The following is a 21786-nucleotide window of genomic DNA, read 5'->3' as shown; positions in this document are numbered from 1 at the left end:
GTGCGTGGTGTGCCTCTGTTCCTCTGCAACTTCACGACCAGAGTGCAAAGGAGGAAATGATGGTGCTGAAGGGGCTAATCGGGCTAAACCGGTTCAGATGGCGGGGTAGATTTAACTCCAAAACATAATCCACTGGAGGAGATTGCTGGAGTTATTCTAAAAACATACTTACACCGTATTTCTATAACACGAGATCTCTGGAGATCCACCTTGGGCGGCTCTTACCCTGGGAGGGGTGACGGGCAGTAGTAGTAGACAGCTAAGCCGTTCTGTTGGTCTTCTCATTATTAGACCAGAGCACAACACTGTTTGTGCCGTTATTGAAAATCAAAACATCACATTTGTTCTTTCCATGGATGTTTTAAAAAATGGAGGTATCACCAACTGGATAGCCTCGAGTTATGAAGCTTTGAGTTTAGCGTTTTCACCATTGCCCATGTCGTGGGTTGAAAAACACCCCCTGAAGCACACCCTGCATAAAGTGTCTGACATTAATAATGACCATAATTTAAAAAATTAACATCATGCTTAATTCAATATGACCCGAAACTGTGGACTAAGCCCAAAAGCTCTCTGAAAAAGTGTTTACTTTGGACGTAATGGAGGACCTTTTCCCCCATAGACTTCTATACGGCGGGTAGTGGTTATATAACCAGAGGTGACGCCCCCTGCTGGCTCTTCTTTGGCTTCACCTTTCAGGACACCTCCATCCATCTTTAACACAATCCACGGTTAAAACAAATAACCGACAGGTAAAGGTGCAAAAGCACTAAAAGTGGGCACTGACATTTAAATTCACGGGATGAAAAAAGGAGAAAAAAAAAAACTCGTTCCACAGAGCAAAGTCCTCGCCAGTGTGTATTTCCCATCTCCCCCTCCTCTCTCCTCCTGCGGTCCGCAAACAAGAAGTGTGTGTTTCCCTTTAAGGAGCCCCCACCGTTTGCTTAACAGAGGGAGGAAGAGCAGGCCTGCGGAACAGCGGCTGAGGAGGGGAAAAAAAAATCCAACGGAGGACGGTTTCAAGTCCCCCCCAGTAGAAACTGTGCCTGATTTGTGGCCAATGTTGGAGATGTAAAAAAAAAAAAGAGAGAGAGAGAGAGAGAGGGAGGGAGAGGAGAGAGAAGGAGGAGGGAGGAGGAGGAGGAGGGGGAGGAGAAGGGGGAGTAAAAACACTAAAGGGGTAGCTATGGAGATGGAGCGTTTTGCTGGCTGCTTTCTTTGACAGGTGTTGAGTGGGGCAAAAGTCTTAAAACAGAAGCAGCATGTACGCCAAAGGTAAAGGAGCCGTCGTCCCTTCCGACAGCCAGGCGCGAGAAAAGTAAGTGACCGAGCCGCCGTGTGTGTGTGTGAGCGCGCGAGGAGCGAGCGGCACAACTTTGTAAAGTAGCGAGGGTAATTTCACAGGAGCCGCTTTCCTCTTTCCTCCCTCCTCCCCGTGACCCCCTCGGAGGTGCGCGATAAACTTTTTCCTCTGCTCGTGGCTCCAGTTTGCGTGTTTGTGTCTGAAACACGGCTGCCGTGCGCACACTTCTGTCACTCGTGGGGAGCGACACTGTTGCCGTTTCCTTTCTGTCCTGATACTTTGTTGCGGCTCTCGGCATCAGAACTTCCACGCGCGTGGAGAGGAGCCTGCTCCTGCTCCTCCGGAGGGGGCAGGAGCAAGGGCGGGATGGGCTGCCTGCTCTGCGGGGTCCCGAGGCGTGAAGCCGGGTCCACGCAGGGAAAGTTCAGTGAGCGGGGCCAAACTTTTGCAGTCACGGGAAGCAGAGCCTGAATGTTCAGCTGCTGCTTCTTGCAGGACGCTGAGGAACGTTAGGATGAAGTCTGCGCTGTTATTGTGTGAACACATAATATTGGACAAATGATTAGAATTTCGTTTATTGCCTATTTCTGCTGTGCCTTATTATTTGTCCACATCGTCCTCCTTGCCTGTGCATCCTTCCAGGATTTGGGCTCACTACACAAAGCCAGTGTAACTTTTAAATGCCCCTGTCTCTCGTGGATGGGAGGCTGCCGCCCTCTCTCCTTTATGTCCCTGCTAAGCTGGAGCATGTCTTTCAAAGAGTTGGACCCTCTTTGCATCACAGCACTTTAGATCAGAGCCGTGTTTTATCATCATTAGCTATTTTTAAGCACTAAACAGTCTGAGGTTAGAGGAGTGTAGGGATCCCTGCTGGGATGCAATTGTAATCTAAAAACACTGTCAGGTCCTGGGAGGCTGTGCTGTTCCGCTGCACCTCATGCATCTGTAATAGAAGCCAAATTTCTTTAGAGACTCTCTTGTATTTTTTGATGCATTGCCGTGTCATATTCAATTGATTAAGCCTTCTAGAGATGTGGCTCGCTTATGTGCTTAGTGGAAGCTTCCTCGAATACGACTTTGTGCATGCCTTGTGCCACAAGCCTTTGATTTCACTTTGAATTCCCATCAGTTTATTGGAAAATTGAGCAGCTCTGTGTGTGTGTGTGTGTGTGTGTGTGTGTGTGTGTGTGTGTGTGTGTGTGTGTGCTGAGGAGTGAATCCTAAATGAAAACAGTCCCATGTGGTTCTCATGAACAGCAGGCAGGGTGACCTTTGAACCAGCATATGATGCTTTAATATTGCACATGAACCGCCAGCAGACGCCGAGGCTGCGTTTACACCTGTTTGTGTGGCTCAGCTTCATTAGTTTATTTACAATACGCTGAAAGCCATCTATCATTTGAGTTCTGTGTTCCCGTTGCTTGTTCGGGGACTGTGGATTATGCTCCGTGTGTTATTGGGAGTGAAATCAGTGCAGAGGCAGCATGTATTTCAAATGATAGTGTAGGAGGAGATTAATAATTGAACTCATAAGAAATACAAGTCTTTGGAGAGCTGGAAATGATGAATGCTGGTGCGCTAAGGCTGCTTGTGAATAACAGCGTTTCTGAGTTTGTTTTTCTGCGTTTATTCCCACCTTTTCTTTTCGTCTCTGTGTATATTCGCGTCCCTTCGGCGTGTCACAGGCTTACAGGTGTTGTCCACACATCACAGATGACGCCTGCCCTCTCCGCTCACCTGTCTTGTCACCCTAACCTGCCCTGCAGGGCCAACACATGTTTCCTTGTAAGTGTAGAGCTCGCAACAGCTGCCTCAATGCATCACTGAATTGCCTCATATTCATATTTACATATTCATACGACTCTTTACATATTCAGATATTAAACAGAGGGCATCCCGGATGGGCTCGTATCTTATTAAAGCAGGCGTGCAGTGTGGCGTCACAGCTCCAGCTCTTGCGTAGAAGATTATGGTGCTCAGTTAGGTCATCTATAAATGAATAATATGACTTTACGCTCTTGGTTTCATTAAGTAAGGTTGCAGTGAGTTTTTGTACAACAGCTCCAATCATAATAAAGTGTGAATGTTTCCCCACTTTTATTTTTGTGTCCTTTTGATTTTAAAGGAGCTGCACGGCTCTTAGATTTAACACATGAATTTGCAGAGGAACATCAGATACACACACATTTAAGGCCAGAGAAAAATGTAATAGTTCAAAGTGTGTTTTCCTTGTGAAGCTGAAAGCAATTGGACGATTCATGACTGTGGGCAGGCCACGCGAGTTACACAAGGGGAAGAAGTTATAGAGGGGACTATTTACTGATAACTTTATATTGTGTTTTATTAAACTGCTTCCTTGTCTTGTGCCTAAAACGTTTCAAGCATGTGCACGTGCAATATTTAAAATCGACAGCATGTTTTCTTCCTGTGGGGTGTCAGAAGTGTGGTGATGGCCAGCTGCTGGATCTTTTCAGGGATTAACCTCACACTGGAAATAACGGAACCAAAACAATCACGATATGTACACTAATTTTTTACACCGCTCTGTTTACAGAGCCTAAAAAGGGCCTGTAACGGGGAGCATGCTTCAATACCGAGGTGGCAGCCTAACTTAGAAAGCAGTGCTTCATTTACCGAAGGACTTGTGAGGTTTTGTTCTTGATGAAGTGTTTAATAAAGCTGCTCTGTATTTACAGTACTGAACGCTGCAGGTATGTACAGTAGCTCTCAGGGTCACTACACAAAATGTTCCAGCATGCACTCTCAGTTTTGCTGTTAATTGTGTTGTGACACATGTACAGTGTGCTTTTTATTTCCGTCACAGCCTTGAAGCCAAGGCTCGAATCCAGCCCGTTTGCTCACAAATGCAACATGAAACAGTCACACGAGCGTTTCTAACTTTTGTGGATTCCGCTGCACGACCAAGGCCTCACCATACAGCTGTCTTGAGATCACAGGTAGCAGGAAATGCAGGGGGGTGAGGGGGGGGAGAGTGTTTTCTTTGCAGATCCTTGAGAAACGTTGTTGTGATGAGGCGTCTTGTAAAGAGAAAACAAGCTAATAATACTAATAAAGGTGGAGGAGGAACCGGTGCCCTCACAGCCAGAGAAATTAATTACTCTCTGCACTTTTCAGTGTTTTATTTAATTTAATTGGGACGGGAGTGACACTGAAGCTTCCGTATTAATGTCTCCTATGTAACTGGAACCTCTTTGAATTGTGCGCTGATGGAGCCAGCACATTAATTAAAGGCGCCATTCACAAAAATGTTTCACGGATCGACGCCACACCTTATTTTTATTGATTTTCTTCTTTTTTAAACTCGTGTTTGGTTTCTAAAAGAACTCGCTCCGCGCGTTTGTTTTCTAATCCTCGGTTTGTCCGTGTGGTTTCGAGTGCTGTTGGGTTTATGCGGGGAAAGAGCTTCAAGTGTAAAGTTAATCAGTTTGTTTTGAACATGGGTTTCTTTACATCCTCTGCTCCTCCCCCGACTCCTCCCATGTATTTACATGCACTTTAATGGGGATCTTCAGGTCTGAATGCATGGTTTTGATTCTACACAGATGGCTCTGCCATCTGCATTTTAGCCTTTTGAAGGAAGCATAAAGAGCTGCGCGCTAACACAAGCAGAAACACTGCTCTAAAAGTAAAGAAGCCCTCGATTTACCCTCAGCACCCTTTGGCTGACTGTGCTTTCATTCAGATATGTCAACAGTCAATTAATGCTGCCTTTCGTCAGCTGCTTCTGGTGCATCCGCACAAATTTGCTAGTTTTCTCACTTAGAAATAAAGAAGAGAGTATAAATATTGAAGCTACGTGCCTGAAGTTGTTAATCAGTTTGGCAACAGAGCACACAGATGAGAAGTGTGCGTGTCTTTTATTAGCACACGGGAAAAAGCCTCGATCGGGCAAACGAGGCTCTGTGTGTTCCTAAACATACGTCGGTTACAAAACAAAAGCTCCTTTTTGAAGTTGCATCATCTTATCGTCCTCATTACCTGCTGAGGATGGTAGTCAATTGCCCTCGTCTGCCTCTTTCACCTAGAAACAGCTTTTGTGGGTTAAAAATCCAGTTTTACTGTTAAACTCTGAGAGAAGTTCCACGTGATTCTGTCAGCAGGTAACATCACAGAGCCGAGAGGGAGAGAGGAGGCTTCGTGTGTGCTTGTGTGTCTCTAACAATGTGTGGATTAACCCATGGCTAAAGCCACTGCTGTTTACATGCTCGGTGACGCTGATTTGTTTTGACAAAGGAAATGCCATAACTGAGCCCAAAAAATATACACAGCCGCTGCGCAGCGGGAATAAGCTTTAGTGAAACAGCTTCACTCTATCACAGATGTCTCAAACGGGCATCCACCCTCTCATTCACCTTTAAGTGATACATCACTGCATCCACACCGGGCACAGCCGTACTGTGTGTATATGCTGGGTGTAGATGTTTCATATTTAGGGAAGAAGATATCGTGCTTTTATCCTGTCGCGCTTTAAAATCAGTATTTATTGTTTCTAAAAGGCATGTATGTGAAAGCAGATGCAGTTAGAGGCCCTGCCTCATCCTCCATCGCTTCCTTCCTCGGCCTGCCGCCCCTCTCGCTGCTGAATTATTGAAACAAAGACATGAGAGTTAATTTGCTAACTGTCTGTGTTTTAGCTCGCTAAACTCAGCCGAGATGCCCTTGTCTCCTGAGGCGAGCTGGGACAGCCTGGGGCTAAATGTCAGGTGTGTGTTTCCCGGGGATGTGACAGTGGCAGAGATCTCCTTGATGTGTGGACATGGAGCAAAGTCTTAGTTTGCTTGCGTGATGTTGGCGACGAGAAAGGAAGGAAGATCAGAAGCGATGTTGTAGAGGGTTTTCATTCTTCTCCTTCGGAGCTGCTTATGGTTTAAAAATTGTTATGAATCATTTTGCGTCTTAAGATAAAGAAGATGAGGACGAGACAGATGCTCTGCCGGTTGGCTTTGTGGCTCTTTTAATACAGCCTGACACACTTTATGTGACGGGCCTTGATATTTAGTCGGCAGTCAAAGCACAGGTCAGATGTTCTTCCTCCCACTCAGACTGATCTCCCACGTCTCATCGACTAATTTGCATCAACAATTTGTTTTTTCTGTTAAATTTCCTTTGTGAACCTCTTCAGAGGAAGCATAAGCTGCGGAGAGGGCTGTTTGTGCTCGTGCTTTGTCTCGAAAGCATCTCACCTTTTATTCCTGACTGACACGTGTAACCGGAGCAGGGGTCACGGGGAAGCGTTCTCGCCGGTGCTGTCCGTAGAGCAAAGAGCCGAGGCCCTGACCTTCAGTTTCCCTCTGCCACAGCTAACCCCCTCACGCCTACTTTATCTACCTGTTCTTCCTCAAGCTCTGCTCCACCGGCTCGCAAAAATGTCTCCTCCTCAGCCGGGTTACACTTACTGGTTCTGACAGGGTAACAAAAGGTGTCCCCTGAAGCCTGGATTGAATGAGTGTTTTTAAATAATGCATTGCAGCCAGGGCAGGTGCCCATCGCTAGGGCACGGAGCCCCTCAGATCACACCAGACTCTGCCATGAAAATTTCATCGGCGCAGTGCTTATGGGAATCTGTTCGATCCTGTACGGCGTAGGTGCAGCATATAGGACCTGGCGCCTGCTGCTGGGTGTTTGCACTGCAAAGGCAGGGTTGATTTTGAACGTTACAACATGTGGCAGTCCCGTCTTCTTGTTTTGAGGAAGACCTAATTTTGTTTTCTTGCTCTGCTGCTGTCATAAAATGGAGCAGCTTCTTAGGAGGTTGTGAAAGGGTCTATTAGACCTATGATCTTTTGCTGTGTCCCAACTCTAAACAAACAGTGAGCGAAAATACACCTAAAGAGCAATGAAGGCAAAATTTCAAGTTTAAAAACAGAAAATACAAACGTGCCAGAACATCGGTAGGATACAGGAGTCGAACCTTTTTCTTCTGGATGACACTCCTGTGATTTATGCACTTTTAAACTGTTAGGTGGGAGCAGTATTAGCTGTCCCTCAGAAACATCCCTGAGAATGCAGTTTAATGTCACGTGAACATCATTTTTAGGAGACAGGGTTGCTTGTGGAACCTTGCTAAACTGCAAGTACAGTTTCATTGCGATTGATTATTTAGCATACCTTCTCTCGCCCCAACCAGTCACGGTAGATGGCCGCCCCTCCCTGAGCCTGGTTCTGCTGGAGGTGTCTTCCTGTTAAAAGGGAGTTTTTCCTTCCCACTGTCGCCAAAGTGCTTGCTCATAGGGGGTCATATGATTGTTGGGTTTTTCTCTGTATGTATTATTGTAGGGTCTACCTTACAATATAAAGCACCGTGAGGCGACCGCTGTTGTGATTTGCCGCTACATAAATCAAATAAAATTGAATTGAATTGAAATGGCGTCCTCTAAATGTGCAGCTGCCAAAAATGCAGATGTGAGAAAAAGGATGCGCGACCTGAGTTGGCTTTGGTTGGCTGCTTCCACGCAAGTCCTTTCCCACACGACTGAGACTTTGACTGGAAGAGCGTGTCGGCCTCTGCTGGTTTAAATGCTCAAATAATTAACCACATAACTCTTTCGAGCTTTACATACGTTATTGACGCCCCTGCCAAAGGAGTCATTTTGGTGTTTGATGCTCCAACTAAAGTGATCAGTGTTTCTGTAGCAGCTCGTTTTCGCATTATTGCATATTTTCATGATTAGCTCCACGTGCCAAAGCTGCAGTCGTTGCTCTTGGCTAAAAACAAGAAGCTTACAAATCTTTCTGTGTTTAAAAAATTTATTGCTGTGATTATCACCGTGCAATAGACTGAACCGGAAGGCTGTGCATAAAGAGGGGACGAGCAGGCTCTGATTCCTGAGGAAGCTGAGATCCTTTAGTGTGGGCAGCAAAATGATGGAAGTTTGCAGCAAAGCCTGTTGTGCTCTGTGATTGGCTGCAAACTGGACACTGTTGAAACTGTGGTGGAGAGGAGGCCACTGAACAAACTGTGATCCATCACAGATAACCCCGCCACCCTCCAACACACAACAGGCAGTGGAGCTCCTTCTCCAACACACTGATTCAGCTCCACTGCCCAAACATGCTTTACCCTTTATATTACAATAGATCTGTGCGATACAGAGGGAGCGTCCAGATATTATTATTATTGGATGAAAATAGTATATCTCTTTCTCATTTAAAGTTTAAATTTTTTGCTAAAATGCACAAAAATCTAACATGAAACTAAAATAAGTTAGTTTCATGTTAGTAGTGCCGTTTCCTTCGTATCCTGTTCTAATGAAACACAGCTGGAGGTAAAGTGATAATCTCGGTCATGTTAGAGCCAACAATCCTCTGAAATGTTAAAAAATAAAAGTGATTTTGCTGCACATTTTCACAGATGACTCTTAGTTACAGACGATGGGCATTTTCCTGAACACCGAGCTGATCACTTGCACTTCAGCAGAACAGTTGCTGCATCTGAGATCAATATTAAACATTAACAACAAGCAATTTGCTCCTACATGTGACTCTGTACAGAAACCCTGCCCACCCGTCTTTCATCGTGTCCCCTTTACAAACAAACACACACACACACACACACACACACCGTGTTTTCATATCTTTGTGGGGACATCTAATTGACATAATGCTAATTCACATAGCAGCTTACCCTGACCCTGACTATCAAAAATGAATGCCTAACCATAACCTAATTGTAACCCTGATGCTAAAACCACATTTGAGTCTCAAAAATGCCTTCAAACTCATGGGGACTGGGATTCTGGTCCCCATAAGGGGTGTTGATCCCCACAAGCATAGCAAACGTACAATTCTTGGTCCCCACAAAGATATATAAACACAGCCACACACACACACACACACACACACACACACACACACACACACACACGACATATATGTTTTCCTTAAACTGTGTGCTTACATTAGGCGCTGATACGGGCGTAAACAGGATGGTTTCAGATGTTAGAAATACCGCAGGTGATGGGATCGTGTGTCTGGCTGAAACTAGTCTGGACCAGCTGCAACACTTTAGCAGATAGTTCTCAAGACACTGCAGTGACATCTTTAAAGACATAAAGAGTCAGATTGTTCAACTCTGTTCCGGCTCATTATTGATTCATTCAGTATCACCCAGCAACAACCCAAACATCATAACTCTCTGTCTGGTCTGGCCTTGATGCATGTGATCAGCATAAAATCTATGGCCCCCACCGTACACAAAAGCACAGCACCTCCCCGCACTGTGCTGTAGACGCGGGGAGAGCTGAATATAGATGATTGCATGGTGTGGCGTCTGTCCGCGCTTCTTCATCGTAGTAAAAATATTTAGTAGAGCAGTTTGCTTTTGTCCTGAAATGGTGAACCCGAGGGAAGCATGTGTGTCCATGCAGATTTATGCAGATGAATTTGTTGTCTAACCGGGAGTGGGTGCCAGTATTTGAGTTCTTTGTGATAATAATGTTGGTAAATACTGTTTACCTGAGTTTTGTGAGTCTGGCCAAGTGGCAGTAGTATGAGTATTAATAAGGGAAGAGAAAGAAAGTAATTGGCTGGTCTCTAAAAACTGATGCTATTTATGATATAAAGTACATTTATGTTCGTAATAAGTCCTTTGCAGCCACTGAGAAATATGTTTGTTTGCTTCTCTGCTGTGAATAGTTGAGAAGATCAATACCACTTTCAAATCTGTGCATCGAAGCGGGGCTAAGACGCTTTTCTTTACTTTCTGTCAGTTTAATTCTGTTACCACAGCACATTCTCATATTAATCACAGACAGAGTTTCATTTAAGGTTGTGCAAGTGATCCCTGTGAGCTAAAAGCTCAGGTTACCGTGAGCTTTTTTTACTCTCGCCTCTGTGTGATGTCAGTGAAAGTGGATATCTTTAATGTGGTCATCTCAGGCATACAGCTGTGGCTGTTTGCACAGCAGCACCACGGGAAGCCAATCAGGAGTCGGCTTAAAGGGTGAGCAGCAAACCCGGCTTGTTTCACACGGAGGATGAACCGAGCGGCTGCGTCGACGCTCCGTATCAGATAAATATTTTTTTGAACTATGAATCGTGATAATTCACTTTACTGAAATCTAAGAGCTGGAAATTTTCATAATGGGTTTAAAGTTACTACGAATAACTTTCCTGTATAAAGACAGGAAGCAGGGGCAGGTAGATCACCTGGCTCTGTCCACAGAATACAACATTTGCCTGTCATTACCTCTAAAACTCTAAAACCATGTGATTTTTATTTATCTAATGTTCCACAAGCTGACGTAAAAAGAGGACATGGTGGTTTGTAGTAGGATAATGTGTCGTGCAGACTCAGGACACAAGCTGTGAGAGTGCGAGGATGGCTGAGGAAGGGAGACCTGTGCTGGTACCGATTTTCAAGAGCAGATCTGTAGTAACTACAGTGGAATAAAGCTGAGGAGCCATACCATGAAGATACGGGAATGACTTGTGGTCTGTAATGAGAGTAAGGAACAGGTGGAGAAGAGCCTGGAGAGGTGGAGGTATGCAGTGGAGAGAAGAGGAATAAAAAGTAGTAGAAACAAGGCAGAGTACATGTGTGAAGCAGGGAGGATGCTAGCAGAGGTAGTGAACCTGGGATTAACTATCCAAAGCACAAGGGAGGTGAAGAGGAGAGTGCGGGGAGGGTGGAGCAGGTGGAGATGAGTATTAGGGGTTATTTGTGACAGAAGGACAGCAGCAAGACCGAAATCAAAGATTTCCAGGATGGTGGTGAGACACGGCAAAGTCAGGGAGGCGAGGCCGAGGCGCTTTAGATGTGTGTGGAGGAGAAAAGGTGGATGCTGAGGTTGGATGTAGTGAAGGAGGACATGCAGAGGGTTGGTGTGACAGAGGAGGATGCTGGGATGGGAGGAGGTGGAGGCAGATGATCCGCTGTGGTGACCCCTAAAGGGAGCAGCCAAGAGAAGAAGGAGAAGAAGAATGTGTCGTACAGTTTCTTGGCGGGAAGCGATGACTTTATGAAGTCCCACCATCTTGTTGCTAGGCAACCGGACTTTTACTGGTTCTCGGATCGACACATCACACGAGCCGAATTCATTTTCTACAGCAAAAGTTAAAAATGTGTGTTTTTATTGGTGACTGGTGGGAAACTGTGCAGTCAAAATGTGCACGACTTGTTTAAAGTCATGAACCAGCGTTTAAAAAAAAAAAGATTAATAGTAGAACCGAACGTTATTCTTTTTTTCCTGTGCATGAATAAATAGTTTAACTCAGTAGTTTGATCCTTTGTGATCAGGCCTCACAGATAGCAGGCTCTGGGTTGGAAGCAGCCGGCTGACTGAGGTCTTTATCCCTGTGCTGATGCTCTGGTTGCCTCCATCAGTACAAAGACAAGCAGACTGTGTTAATTGGTTAATGTCACATGCAGGTGTGAGTGTGAGCTTGAACAGCTTGTCTGTCTTTTCGTACACGATTGACTGGCAGGTGTAGCCCACCTCTTTACCTGGTGATTGGCTCCTGCTCACTGAAACCCTCTAAAGGATATGCGAGTAAAGCTTCCGTGATGAATACAGGCTGAGCTGCAAAGTGTAAATATGAGGACATAAAGTCTATTGTTTAGTGTGAGAAGAATACACTATATTTTTGATATCAGCAGAAGTGTAATATTAAAGGCTTGTTTGCAGAGCCCCCTCAGCCATTTCCAGCAGCTGTGTTTCTGCTCTTTTAGCTGGATGATCCTAAAAGATTTTCTTTTAATGGACCGAGCTTAGACAGCAATATTTGATTTAAGATTTGTCTCACAGGTGATTGAAAAGCTGCTAATAATTATCAGCTGTGCTTCTGTCTTAAACTAATTGCTGTTTATATTAATGAATCATTTTTGTCTCTTAAAGAGTGATTTGTGTTATCATTTCTAACACGTAGAATCCACTTGGGTGTGTTCGCGTCTGAGGATATTCTTCATCCACGTTTTTCTCTGTGCCTCAGCAGCAGTCATCCTGAAACCTGCACATCACACATTCATGACCCCGTCGCTGTGTATATGATATCTGTACTGTAAAATCAGTTTATCCGAGCGCCATCTCAGATGACACGGCGATGATTTTCCGCCAGTTGTGCACAAACGTTTGACTTTTCCTTCACTTTTGAAATCCTCCTGAATGAACGCTCACTGTGATCCTCAGCGCTCACTCCTCCTCTCGTCTCTGCTCTTGTTTTTCAGGTTAGCTTTATATGTGTACGAGTATTTGCTGCATGTTGGTGCGCAGAAATCAGCACAGACCTTCCTGTCAGAGGTAAGAAGCTCTTTTAGTTTGACTTCCTGTTCAGCGAGAATGAGTGTGATTCCCCCTCTATTGTATGACTAGGAATGGAATTCACATTATGAGCTGTTATGTGTTCGAGCAGGCAGCTGAGGTCCCGACTTTGAGAAAGTGTAAAAACATGAACATGTTAGTGAGCCTAGTCCTGTGTGTGTGTGTGTGTGTGTGTGTGTGTGTGTGTGTGTTTTACAGTTGCTGAATAACAGCAGTACTTTGGAGTGTTTATTAATGTGGGACAATGTAAACATGCTGTCAGTTGGGCTTCTTAATGTGATTAGCATCCCTTCGTTATTAGCTCCAGTTTAATCAGCTGTTAAATTGGAACAGTTTGACATGCTGTAAGCTGGTGCTGTTGCTCCTGTCCTGTTCTGACATTTAACAAGTTAAACTGAGCGTAACTTTAGTATTGGAAACAATTGCAAACGTAACCATTTGTTTCAGGTCTGCTATACATATTAGCCTTATATTATGCCCTTGAACTGTCGAGGAGGTAGGGTCTCTAATGTGTTGCATCCTCTTCCTTAATGTACATCCTTCCTGCTAATGGTCCCATGTCCAGGCCTCCTTCAGGAGAACACCTCCGCTGCTCATTGGCTTTATTCATCTCCGCTTAATACAGTCCACAACGCAGAGAGGGCTTTAATGGCAAACAAAGGCGGGCCTGTATCATCCAACTTTAATACCGACGTGATTTATGTGTCATTTAATCAGATGAAGTCAGGGTGGAGTCGTGTAGAGATGCTGGTGCACATGTGTGCTGCATGTATGTGATACTGACCCTCAGAGCAGGCTTCCTGCACATTAGTCCCAGCCCAAAAGAGAAATTCAATGAAGACATTCACTAACAAAGGTTTATGGTCTCCGAGGAGGCTTAAGCATCCGGAATCGGACGATTTCCAACTGACTGGTGACAGCCAACCGAATGCGAGCTGGTCTGTTTTACGAATGAGCAACAAGCGCAGAGCGGTGCAGGAGAAAAGCCACGTGCACACTCGCAGCCCCGCTAACATGTTGTTGTGCGCACTAGCAAAGGATTCAAGCACCTGACATTTGTTATATTAACCTGACCAGGTAAAAAATCAGATAACTATTTGTACCTGTTTCCAGTTTCTTTTGTTATAAAAGTGTTATAGAGTTATAAAGGATGTTTTTATTTTGTTTGTATATGCTGTCAACTGAAGTTCTTAGAAAATCAGAAGTCGGTATCAGTCGGTCACATTTAGAGAAAAAAGTTTTCATATCGAAGCTTATAAAGGATCATTTTTCACTGATTTCATAAAATCATTTAGGTATGTAATCACTACATATAAACACATGGATGTGAGAGGAACAGCTTAGCCCTGCAAAGCCTGAACCATCAAATAATTACCAGAAAATTCAGTTATTTTTAAATTGAGTGTTTGCTGAATCTTTGACAAATTTTAAAAAACGATTAAGTTGCTTCGTATTTGCCACAACAGGCATTTTTGTGCAATTTATTTATGTTTTATTGGGGAAAGAAAATCACACTGATGATATAGAGGTCTCAAAAACTCACAAAAGCCCACTTGGAAACCACCGGTTGCTAGGGAAAAATATGTATTTCCAACTGGTTGGCGACTTGTTTTTGAAAGTGATCGCAGAGAGATGCACGATCCTGCACTGAAAACCTCTGTGCCATTGCTTTGTTTGCTAATATTAGCTTTGTTTAGGTACTTTACACTAAACATAGCATGTTTAGTGTATTTATAACACTGAACAGTGAATACACAAATAAAGAAATAGCAAAATCATTTTTCAAAACGGCAAACATCAGGTTTTTTTTTGGAGAAGGACAAACGTCTGACTTGGCCAGGGTGAAAAAATAAGCTGTAAAAGAAATGTCACAGTCAATATAAAATATCAGAATCCCTAATTTAAATCAATAAAAAGTTTTATCAGTCCCAGCTCTGTTGAAAATGATGAGCTCTTTAGTGAAAAAACACACACGTACCCGCCTCACATCGCCTTTCCTGGAACATGGATGCATCGGTCAGATATAATCGGTCTTTTTTTGCCTTTGCTTCCACCAGCGTGCAGGCAGGCAGGCAGGCAGCAGGGTGGACGGGGCTGCTGGAGGTCGGCCCGGCTGCCAACAACCAGGAGTCTGAAATATGAAGTAGAGATGGTGGAGCGGCACAGAGAGATTAAGTAGCTGAGCTGCAGCGAGCCTCGCTGATTTCAGAGCCCTTGTGGGTGAATCCTCTCCCAGAGATCGAGTGTTATTGGTGAGCCGCTGGAAAGGGGTGAAGTTCTGGGTCGCGTGCAACCCGAGGCACACAAACATGGATCCGCACACACGCTTAAACGGCCTCAAACAGGAATTAAAACATCTACCCAGACAGGGATTAAAACGGCAGACATGCAGAAGAGTCCACATATCCACGAGGCACGCACGCTAAGACTGCCAAGTCAGTTTGATGCCAGTTGTCTCAAATGTAGCGCCTGCATCGGTGTACTGCTTAAAGATTTTGAGTATTTCAAGCCCATCTTCAGGTTTATTTAGTCTCTATATATGCTGAGAGTCAGTCACATGACCTGCGTAACATCGGTCTGTTAGAGTGATGATATACTGTCATTTAGTCAGGCGTTTCCATCCAGCTTCCTTTACCCACAGAAGTGACGGAGAGAGCCACGGCACGTGCACAATTTTTGCGTCATCAACACAAGTCTAGTGAAGCATACTCACAGTTTTAAATGCTAAAATCTTTCTGTGTGTGTGTATGTGTGTGTTGCACAGTGTGGTAGGTCTATAAAAGAGCTGTTCGCACCCCTCTCACACGCACTCTGAGAGATCATGAATAGTGAAAATTCACCATCTTACTGTAGGAACAGGGCTGTGAGAGTGGTTTATCATATATGTGTTTTTGCTCTTTAGGAAATATTCAAGAACAGTTTAATGAGCTGAAGAACTCTGACTATTGAGAGAGAAGAGCAGTTGTAACTTCTGGTGTTTGTGAGGCTGTAGATTTTACAGAAATCAGAAATTTTACAAAGTTTCACCAAAAGTAAAGCACAAACGTCCTGGATGATAATTCCAGTCTTTTAATTCCATTAAACTTGACGCCGGTGGAGAGGTCCAGTTCAGTGACTCAAATTAGCGAAGCCGAGGCCTAGCAGGCAGACGTCAGCCACAGCTGCTGCTGTCTACCTTCCTAACTTTGAGCCTCAACAGTATCTAAAATGTCTGAGTTGTTTAAAAACTAAAATCACACCATGCAGGTGAAACTATTCACAGAGACAAACCTGTGAACCTTGATGCTGGGAAGCTGGGCACATTAATATAGGAGTCTGTGGAGACTCGCTCGCTTTTGGGGTCGGTTTTTGGCACTCCTTCGTTCAGCCTCCGAGGTTTCCACTTAAATCGGACACGTAATGACAGTAACAGTAATAATGATGTATGTGAGCAAACGCAGCAGCTTGGCCTTCCACTTTCTCCTGCCTTAATAAAAATCTAGCCACCTTTAGCCTCTGTTCTATTAGTAGACTAGCTCTAACGGCGAGTCTGTTCTTAGAGCTCAAACTATTATCAGTTTGACTCAGTCAGGAGTTGGACACGTGACTTTCTCTCACTTGCCGTGAATTCTGCGGTCAGTCCGCTCTCAGACGAACGTCACGCAGAATTTCTGCGAGCGAGCTGGCTTGGTGAAGGATTGTAAATAACCAACACAACTGACATTTGCATTCTCTGCCGGGTAACGTTGAGAAAATTTCAGGGCTGCGGTGCATTGGGAAAAAGGCTCATGTCTGGCTTTTAAACGTTCTCATTTTGCCTCGGTGGCATTGTGAGAAGTGCACTGGATTCCCTGAAAGCAAACGAAGCACAAACGAAGAAAATATCTGTGCCAATAATGAAATTTAACAAATGCCAGAAGTAAATAAAACAAAAGAAAAATCAAATATGTTACGACGACAGGAAAAAAAAAACGAGCTAATCTATTATGCTGTGGAGTGCACTGTCAAAGATACACAGCATGCCTCTATTTGGTCCTGCGCTTTGCATTTGTAGCGCGTCTTTAATGCTTCTCGTATGTTGTGCAGTTTTAGATTTTATTGTTCCTTCAGAGATAAAAATGTGTGATCTATTGGCCTCTGCATCTCCCAGCCTCGTGCACAGAAAAACACACATGCATGTTTCAGTAGATAAGGGACCTCTATCGTCGCAGGTAGACTGAAGGCGCACGCACACCTGCTCATCTAATGAGAGCACTATCACCTGGACTCTCCTGCCTCAATTAGCCTCTGTTCCTCCTTCAGCGAGAAACACACACACACACACACACACACACACACACACACACACACACACACACACACACACACACACACAGAAAGACCGAGTCACTCAGGTTTATAGTATACACACAATACACTTCTGTCCCCAAGAGGACTTCGCCACTCTATGCTCTCCTGCACAGTGCAGCACTCAGCTCTTTAGCAGCATTAAATCAACAGGCCCACACCAACATACGGCACATCACATCATTATAGGTGGCACTGGGGAAATGTGGAGAATGGAAAACATAAAGATATATATATATATATATATATATAGCACAAGACTGAGCACATATAGGAAAAAATGGAGATCTTGCAGCTGTCATGCTGTCCTCATTGACTGTGGTGAAGGATCTCTCGGGTTGTATATACGAGTCTGTGTGTGTAGAGTCGTGTTAGCAGGAGTGTGTGAAGCAGGCAGTTGGTCTGCTATCTGTCACCGGATCTTATCTCGGTGTCCAGATACAGACAGGAGCTCTGCTGGTTTGTGAGGGCAGCAGAGAGGACCGCCGCTTCAAGACAGTCGCAGTTTCTTATCCACAAACTCGGCACCGCGCTGCTCTGCAGAGCGCCGTGCTTCTGATTGGCCTACTTTCCTATGCGACTGTCGCTCTGTCAGTCGAAAGTTGGGAGGACAGCTGAGCAAAATGATTACATTATGCATTAAATATGCTGCAGTGTCCAATTTTTCATTTTTCTCCTCTGTCTCCTTCAACCCTCTTTCTCCGTCCTGCTTCTTTCTAACAGATCCGATGGGAGAAGAACATCACACTTGGAGAACCTCCTGGATTTTTACACTCATGGTGGTGGTATGTATGCACTGATCTGTACTTTTCTATTTTTATTGGCTACATATGCTTTTTTTTTTCAGCAGTTCACATGTATACTGTAAAAGTACCCTTAATGGAATGAAAGAATGTGCAGAGGTGGAGAAGGACGGTAATTGCAGGGAATGCTAAGTGCATCATCTCACACATGTTTAAATGCTGCACTCCTGGCATCCCTCTGACTGACAAGTGAGTTAACGTCCCCTGGTCTGTTATTTAAACTGCTTTTTTATACCTCTCATTGAAGTGTGTGCACTGCTCAATTAGAGTCAAACTCGGAGACAGATCCTCTGTCCTGTGACAGTGTTTATAGTAACTCCAAACTGAGTAAAAAGCTAGCTGTAGGGAGATACAGTGTGTATCTGTTATCCTCCAAAGTGAGGGTAACAGCACATATTTTCAGACAGTCTGCCCGAGGAGATGTTGATAGTGTTGTAATGGGCTGTACACATGCGAAGGGCGAAAAATTGGGTAAAAAATGAAATTAACAAAGAGAGTTGGAAAGACAGCCCAGTGGCTGTGAGTACCAGATGTTTGGTTTTCAAAATGTTCAGCGAGAACGTAGACACCCTTTTAGAAACGTACACATAATTTTTTATAATTTTGCATCTGCGATCTTCCGCGGTAGATCGTAAATCAAATAATCAAGATGTGCATGAAGTGTAGACGTTCAGCTTTAATTCAAGTAGTTTTAACCCTAACCCGTTTTTGTACAATGGCCTCCATTTTTCAGAGGCTCATACGTAATCAGACCGTAGACTGACGAGCAGTCTCATGGCCAGGTGAGTCCTGTTCCCTCTTCTTTTTTTTTCATGACAAATTGAGCAGATAAGCGATCTGCTGCTGATTCCAGGTGTTAAGCTTGAATTTGGTATCTGTTCTCTGGAACTTCCACTGTGAGGTCCAAAGAAGTGTTGATGCACGTGAAGTAAGCTATCACTGAGCCAAAAAGGCAAAACACACCTATAAGAGGGACAGCAAAAACTTCAGCAGTGGCCAAATCAAGAATGACTTTTTATTGGCCAGCTCAGCAGTACCAAAGGCCTGAAAGACCACAGAAGACAACCAAATGATTGTAGTGTTCTTTACTTGGTTAAGGACATGTGGAGAGAGCGTTCTTAGGAGGCAGGAGTACCACTGTCAACATCTGGGATCAAGACGCCGTCACGAATGGAAATCAAAGTGAAAACCGCTGGTTACACCCAAGATAAGACTTGACTTGGCCAGAAAACATCTAAGAGTGTGCCTACTTGTGGAAAAATATTGTTTGGACAGATGAAACCCAGGTTAACTTTTAACAGACTGATGGGAAGAGAAACATTTGGAAAAGGAAAGGAAGAGCTTATTACCTGTCAAAGACGGTGGAGGCAGTCATGTCTTGGGCATGTATGGCTGCTAATGGAGCCGCGTCACGAGTGGTTACTGATGACGTGACTGCTGATAGAGGTAGCAGGATGAATTTTGAAGTATAGTTCTGACTGACTTCCTATCTCACCTGCACCTCTGTTGGATACTGTACAGAAAGGTTATGGCTGCAGTGAATTTGTAAAAAGATCCTTGAAATGTGTTTATTCTTTTGGTGTTTTTAGGATGACTCAGGTATGACTATAAGATAAGGAGTGCGGTTTTTGTCACGGCATGCCACGACCTCGCCTTCTGCGTGGCAATATCAGCGGGTTGAACTAAAATAAAGAACAACCCTCTTTTTTACAGAACCCTGGCATGCACTTGACCCTTCACCTCCTTCTGCGTGTCCGTCCCAGCTGTCCTCCTCCCCTCTGGGGAAGCGAGCCTCCCGGTTTGAAAACCTCTGCTCTGTCATCAAGCTTGTTTGGCCTGATCCTTCATTTAATGGAACAAGGCTCTGACGTGGGCAGTGCCTCTTTTCTTTCAGCTCCTTTAAACAAATCTGTCAGATCTCTTAATGCTGGGTAAATAGAAGACAGTGTTTTTTTTGATCTGGCTGGAAGAACAGGGTCAGTGGAATTACAGCCTGGCACGTACCATGTTTTTCTCCATGTCTGAATTAAAAGGAATAAGAACACCCAAAAGTAGGATTTCCCCTTTCCGCTTGTCAGCCAGCTAATAGAAAATCCAACTTTAATGTGAAGAGGGAGAGAAAACAGGCAGGACAGAAGAAGCTGGGTAGCTGGAACGGACGCAGACAAAGAATTGAGCAGGCAGAGCATCAAGGAGGTTGAGAGGCTGAATCCTCAGCAAGGCAGCAGGAGAGGCAAAGAGAAGGGATAAGAGGTTTGACAGGGCCCGCTTTGTTTGTCATTCATGCTATCCTGCTCATCCCCAAAGCCCCCGGCCGGCCCTGTGTAATAAACCCGGACATGCGGCTTCGTTCATTCATCCTCCAGGCCCCAGTGTGTGTTGTGATTGTGTAGCCTGTTGACACGGTTCATAATGGCCCTTAAAGAACCTGGCTTCTCTCAACCTGACAGCTCTCAATTGGATCACTACCAGTAATACTGACAGAATGACATACACAAACATACAGTGCAGCCCAAGTTTGCTCTTGCCTGAACCAATAAGAGTGCTCAGGGAGCCGTGTGTGTGCACGCACGCGTGCATGTGTGTGTGTGTGTATGAGGGAAATGGAAAGGGAAACTGAGCACTTTTAGTGTATTTTCACTGTACTGATATATTTCAGTAGTGCAGGATACTGTGTTTGTGTGTGTGTGTGTGTGTGTGTGTGTGTGTCAGAGAGCAGTTGGAGAGTAGGCTGCTGATTAGCCATGCAGGGCAGGGCAGGCTGAAGTGTAGTATGACCTAGCTAAGGGGCGTCTGTCTGGGCCACGCAGCACGTGGACACGGATACTCAGTGGGAGTGGGGTCTGGGGGGTTGGCTGTGGGAGGAGAAAGAGGGCGGAGCCCCCGTCCACCCCTAAACCAGCCGGTTCCCCCCCTCCCCCCTCCAACCTCCAGCCTCCCCCAAAACAAAAGCTCCAGATGGTAGGAAAGCCACCAGCCTCCCTCATCCCTCACCCTTCTCCCCCCACCCCTCCCTCAACCTTTGTCTGGAGGCCTGTCCCTTTGTTTGCGGAAGAGAGACCCCCGAATGGATTAACTCTTTACATTCCAGCCTCTTTTGTGTTAAAAAGCCAAATCTAAGACCCCGACCCCACAGCCACCCCGGCCCCCTCCCCCCTTTTAGTGTCTCATTGGGGCTTTCTTCCCTCTGTCTTTGCCTCTGTGGCTGTTTCCTGTAGGGCACCGTTAGTGGGTGGGTGGGGGGGCTTCAGAATAAGAGCGTGGCTCTAAGAAGGGGAAGGGGACGGAGGCTGGTAGCGGGGGTCACTCATCCACGTCTGTTGTTATGGGTGGACGGATAAAGAAAAGGCTCAGTGAGGGCTGCAGGTGTTGATTGTGTCATTAGCTCGCTCTCTATTGGCCGCCGCTAGTTGTCTCCTCCTTATCCCAAAATCGATTGCTTTAACCAGTTTTCACTGGATGGCCACTGAATCCTCCTTCATCCCAGCGCACACACACACAGCCACAACAACAGTATGTACTGTAGAGGGATCTTCTCTGTGATAGCCTCTAGCTGAAATTCTTGTTTGTGGGGGCAGAGCAAACAAAGTGAGAGTAGCCATCCGATGCTCCCAAATGTCTGGACTGTTCTTTGACATCCTTCTGTATCTCATTCTGTTTAGCCCCCTTTATGTTTGCCTAAATCATCATTTATTCTCACTCTTGATTACTTTTTTTGTTTTGTTTTTAAGTGATGTGATTAAACTGTAATTTTGTGCAATTTCTAATAAAAAAATATTGTTGTCCTCATGTTTTATATTCCAAGGGGGAGATACAGTACATGTAAATAAATAAGCTACTTTTTGACTGCTCCCTTACTCATAAAGGGTCACCACAGCGGTTAGCTCAGCACATTCTGATTTGTCAGAATTTTTAAGGTTTGCCGGGATTTCCTGTTTCAACCCCCACGGGATCTGTCTCCTTCCAGTAACAGGCAAGAGACACAAACAGAGGATTTTTTGATTCTTGGCTGAATAGTGGTGGTAAATACATGTAAACATAATCCATTATTAATGCTAACGTCACCAGCAGTGAA

At 44.8% G+C, this 21786-nt stretch overlaps 1 protein-coding gene across 2 annotated transcripts in view; it reads left to right on the top strand.

Annotated features, from left to right (window-relative positions):
- The first annotated feature begins 1110 nt into the window (after nt 1-1110).
- Nucleotides 1111-21786, top strand: part of ssbp4 (single stranded DNA binding protein 4) — an 83958-nt gene continuing 63282 nt past the window's right edge. The window contains exons 1-3 of one of the 2 annotated variants that reach the window (XM_025903061.1): nt 1111-1318; nt 12489-12561; nt 17632-17693. In XM_025903061.1, the coding sequence (XP_025758846.1) occupies nt 1263-1318; nt 12489-12561; nt 17632-17693 (191 nt within the window). In that variant the 5' untranslated portion in view covers nt 1111-1262. The remainder of the gene's footprint in view (nt 1319-12488; nt 12562-17631; nt 17694-21786) is intronic. The other variant, XM_005478723.4, reaches the window with a different exon arrangement.

Source organism: Oreochromis niloticus, linkage group LG23 (assembly GCF_001858045.2).
Source record: "Oreochromis niloticus isolate F11D_XX linkage group LG23, O_niloticus_UMD_NMBU, whole genome shotgun sequence".
Lineage (NCBI taxonomy): Eukaryota > Metazoa > Chordata > Actinopteri > Cichliformes > Cichlidae > Oreochromis > Oreochromis niloticus.
Note: the sequence above shows the minus strand (reverse complement) of the source record. Positions and strands in the feature narration are given on the sequence as shown.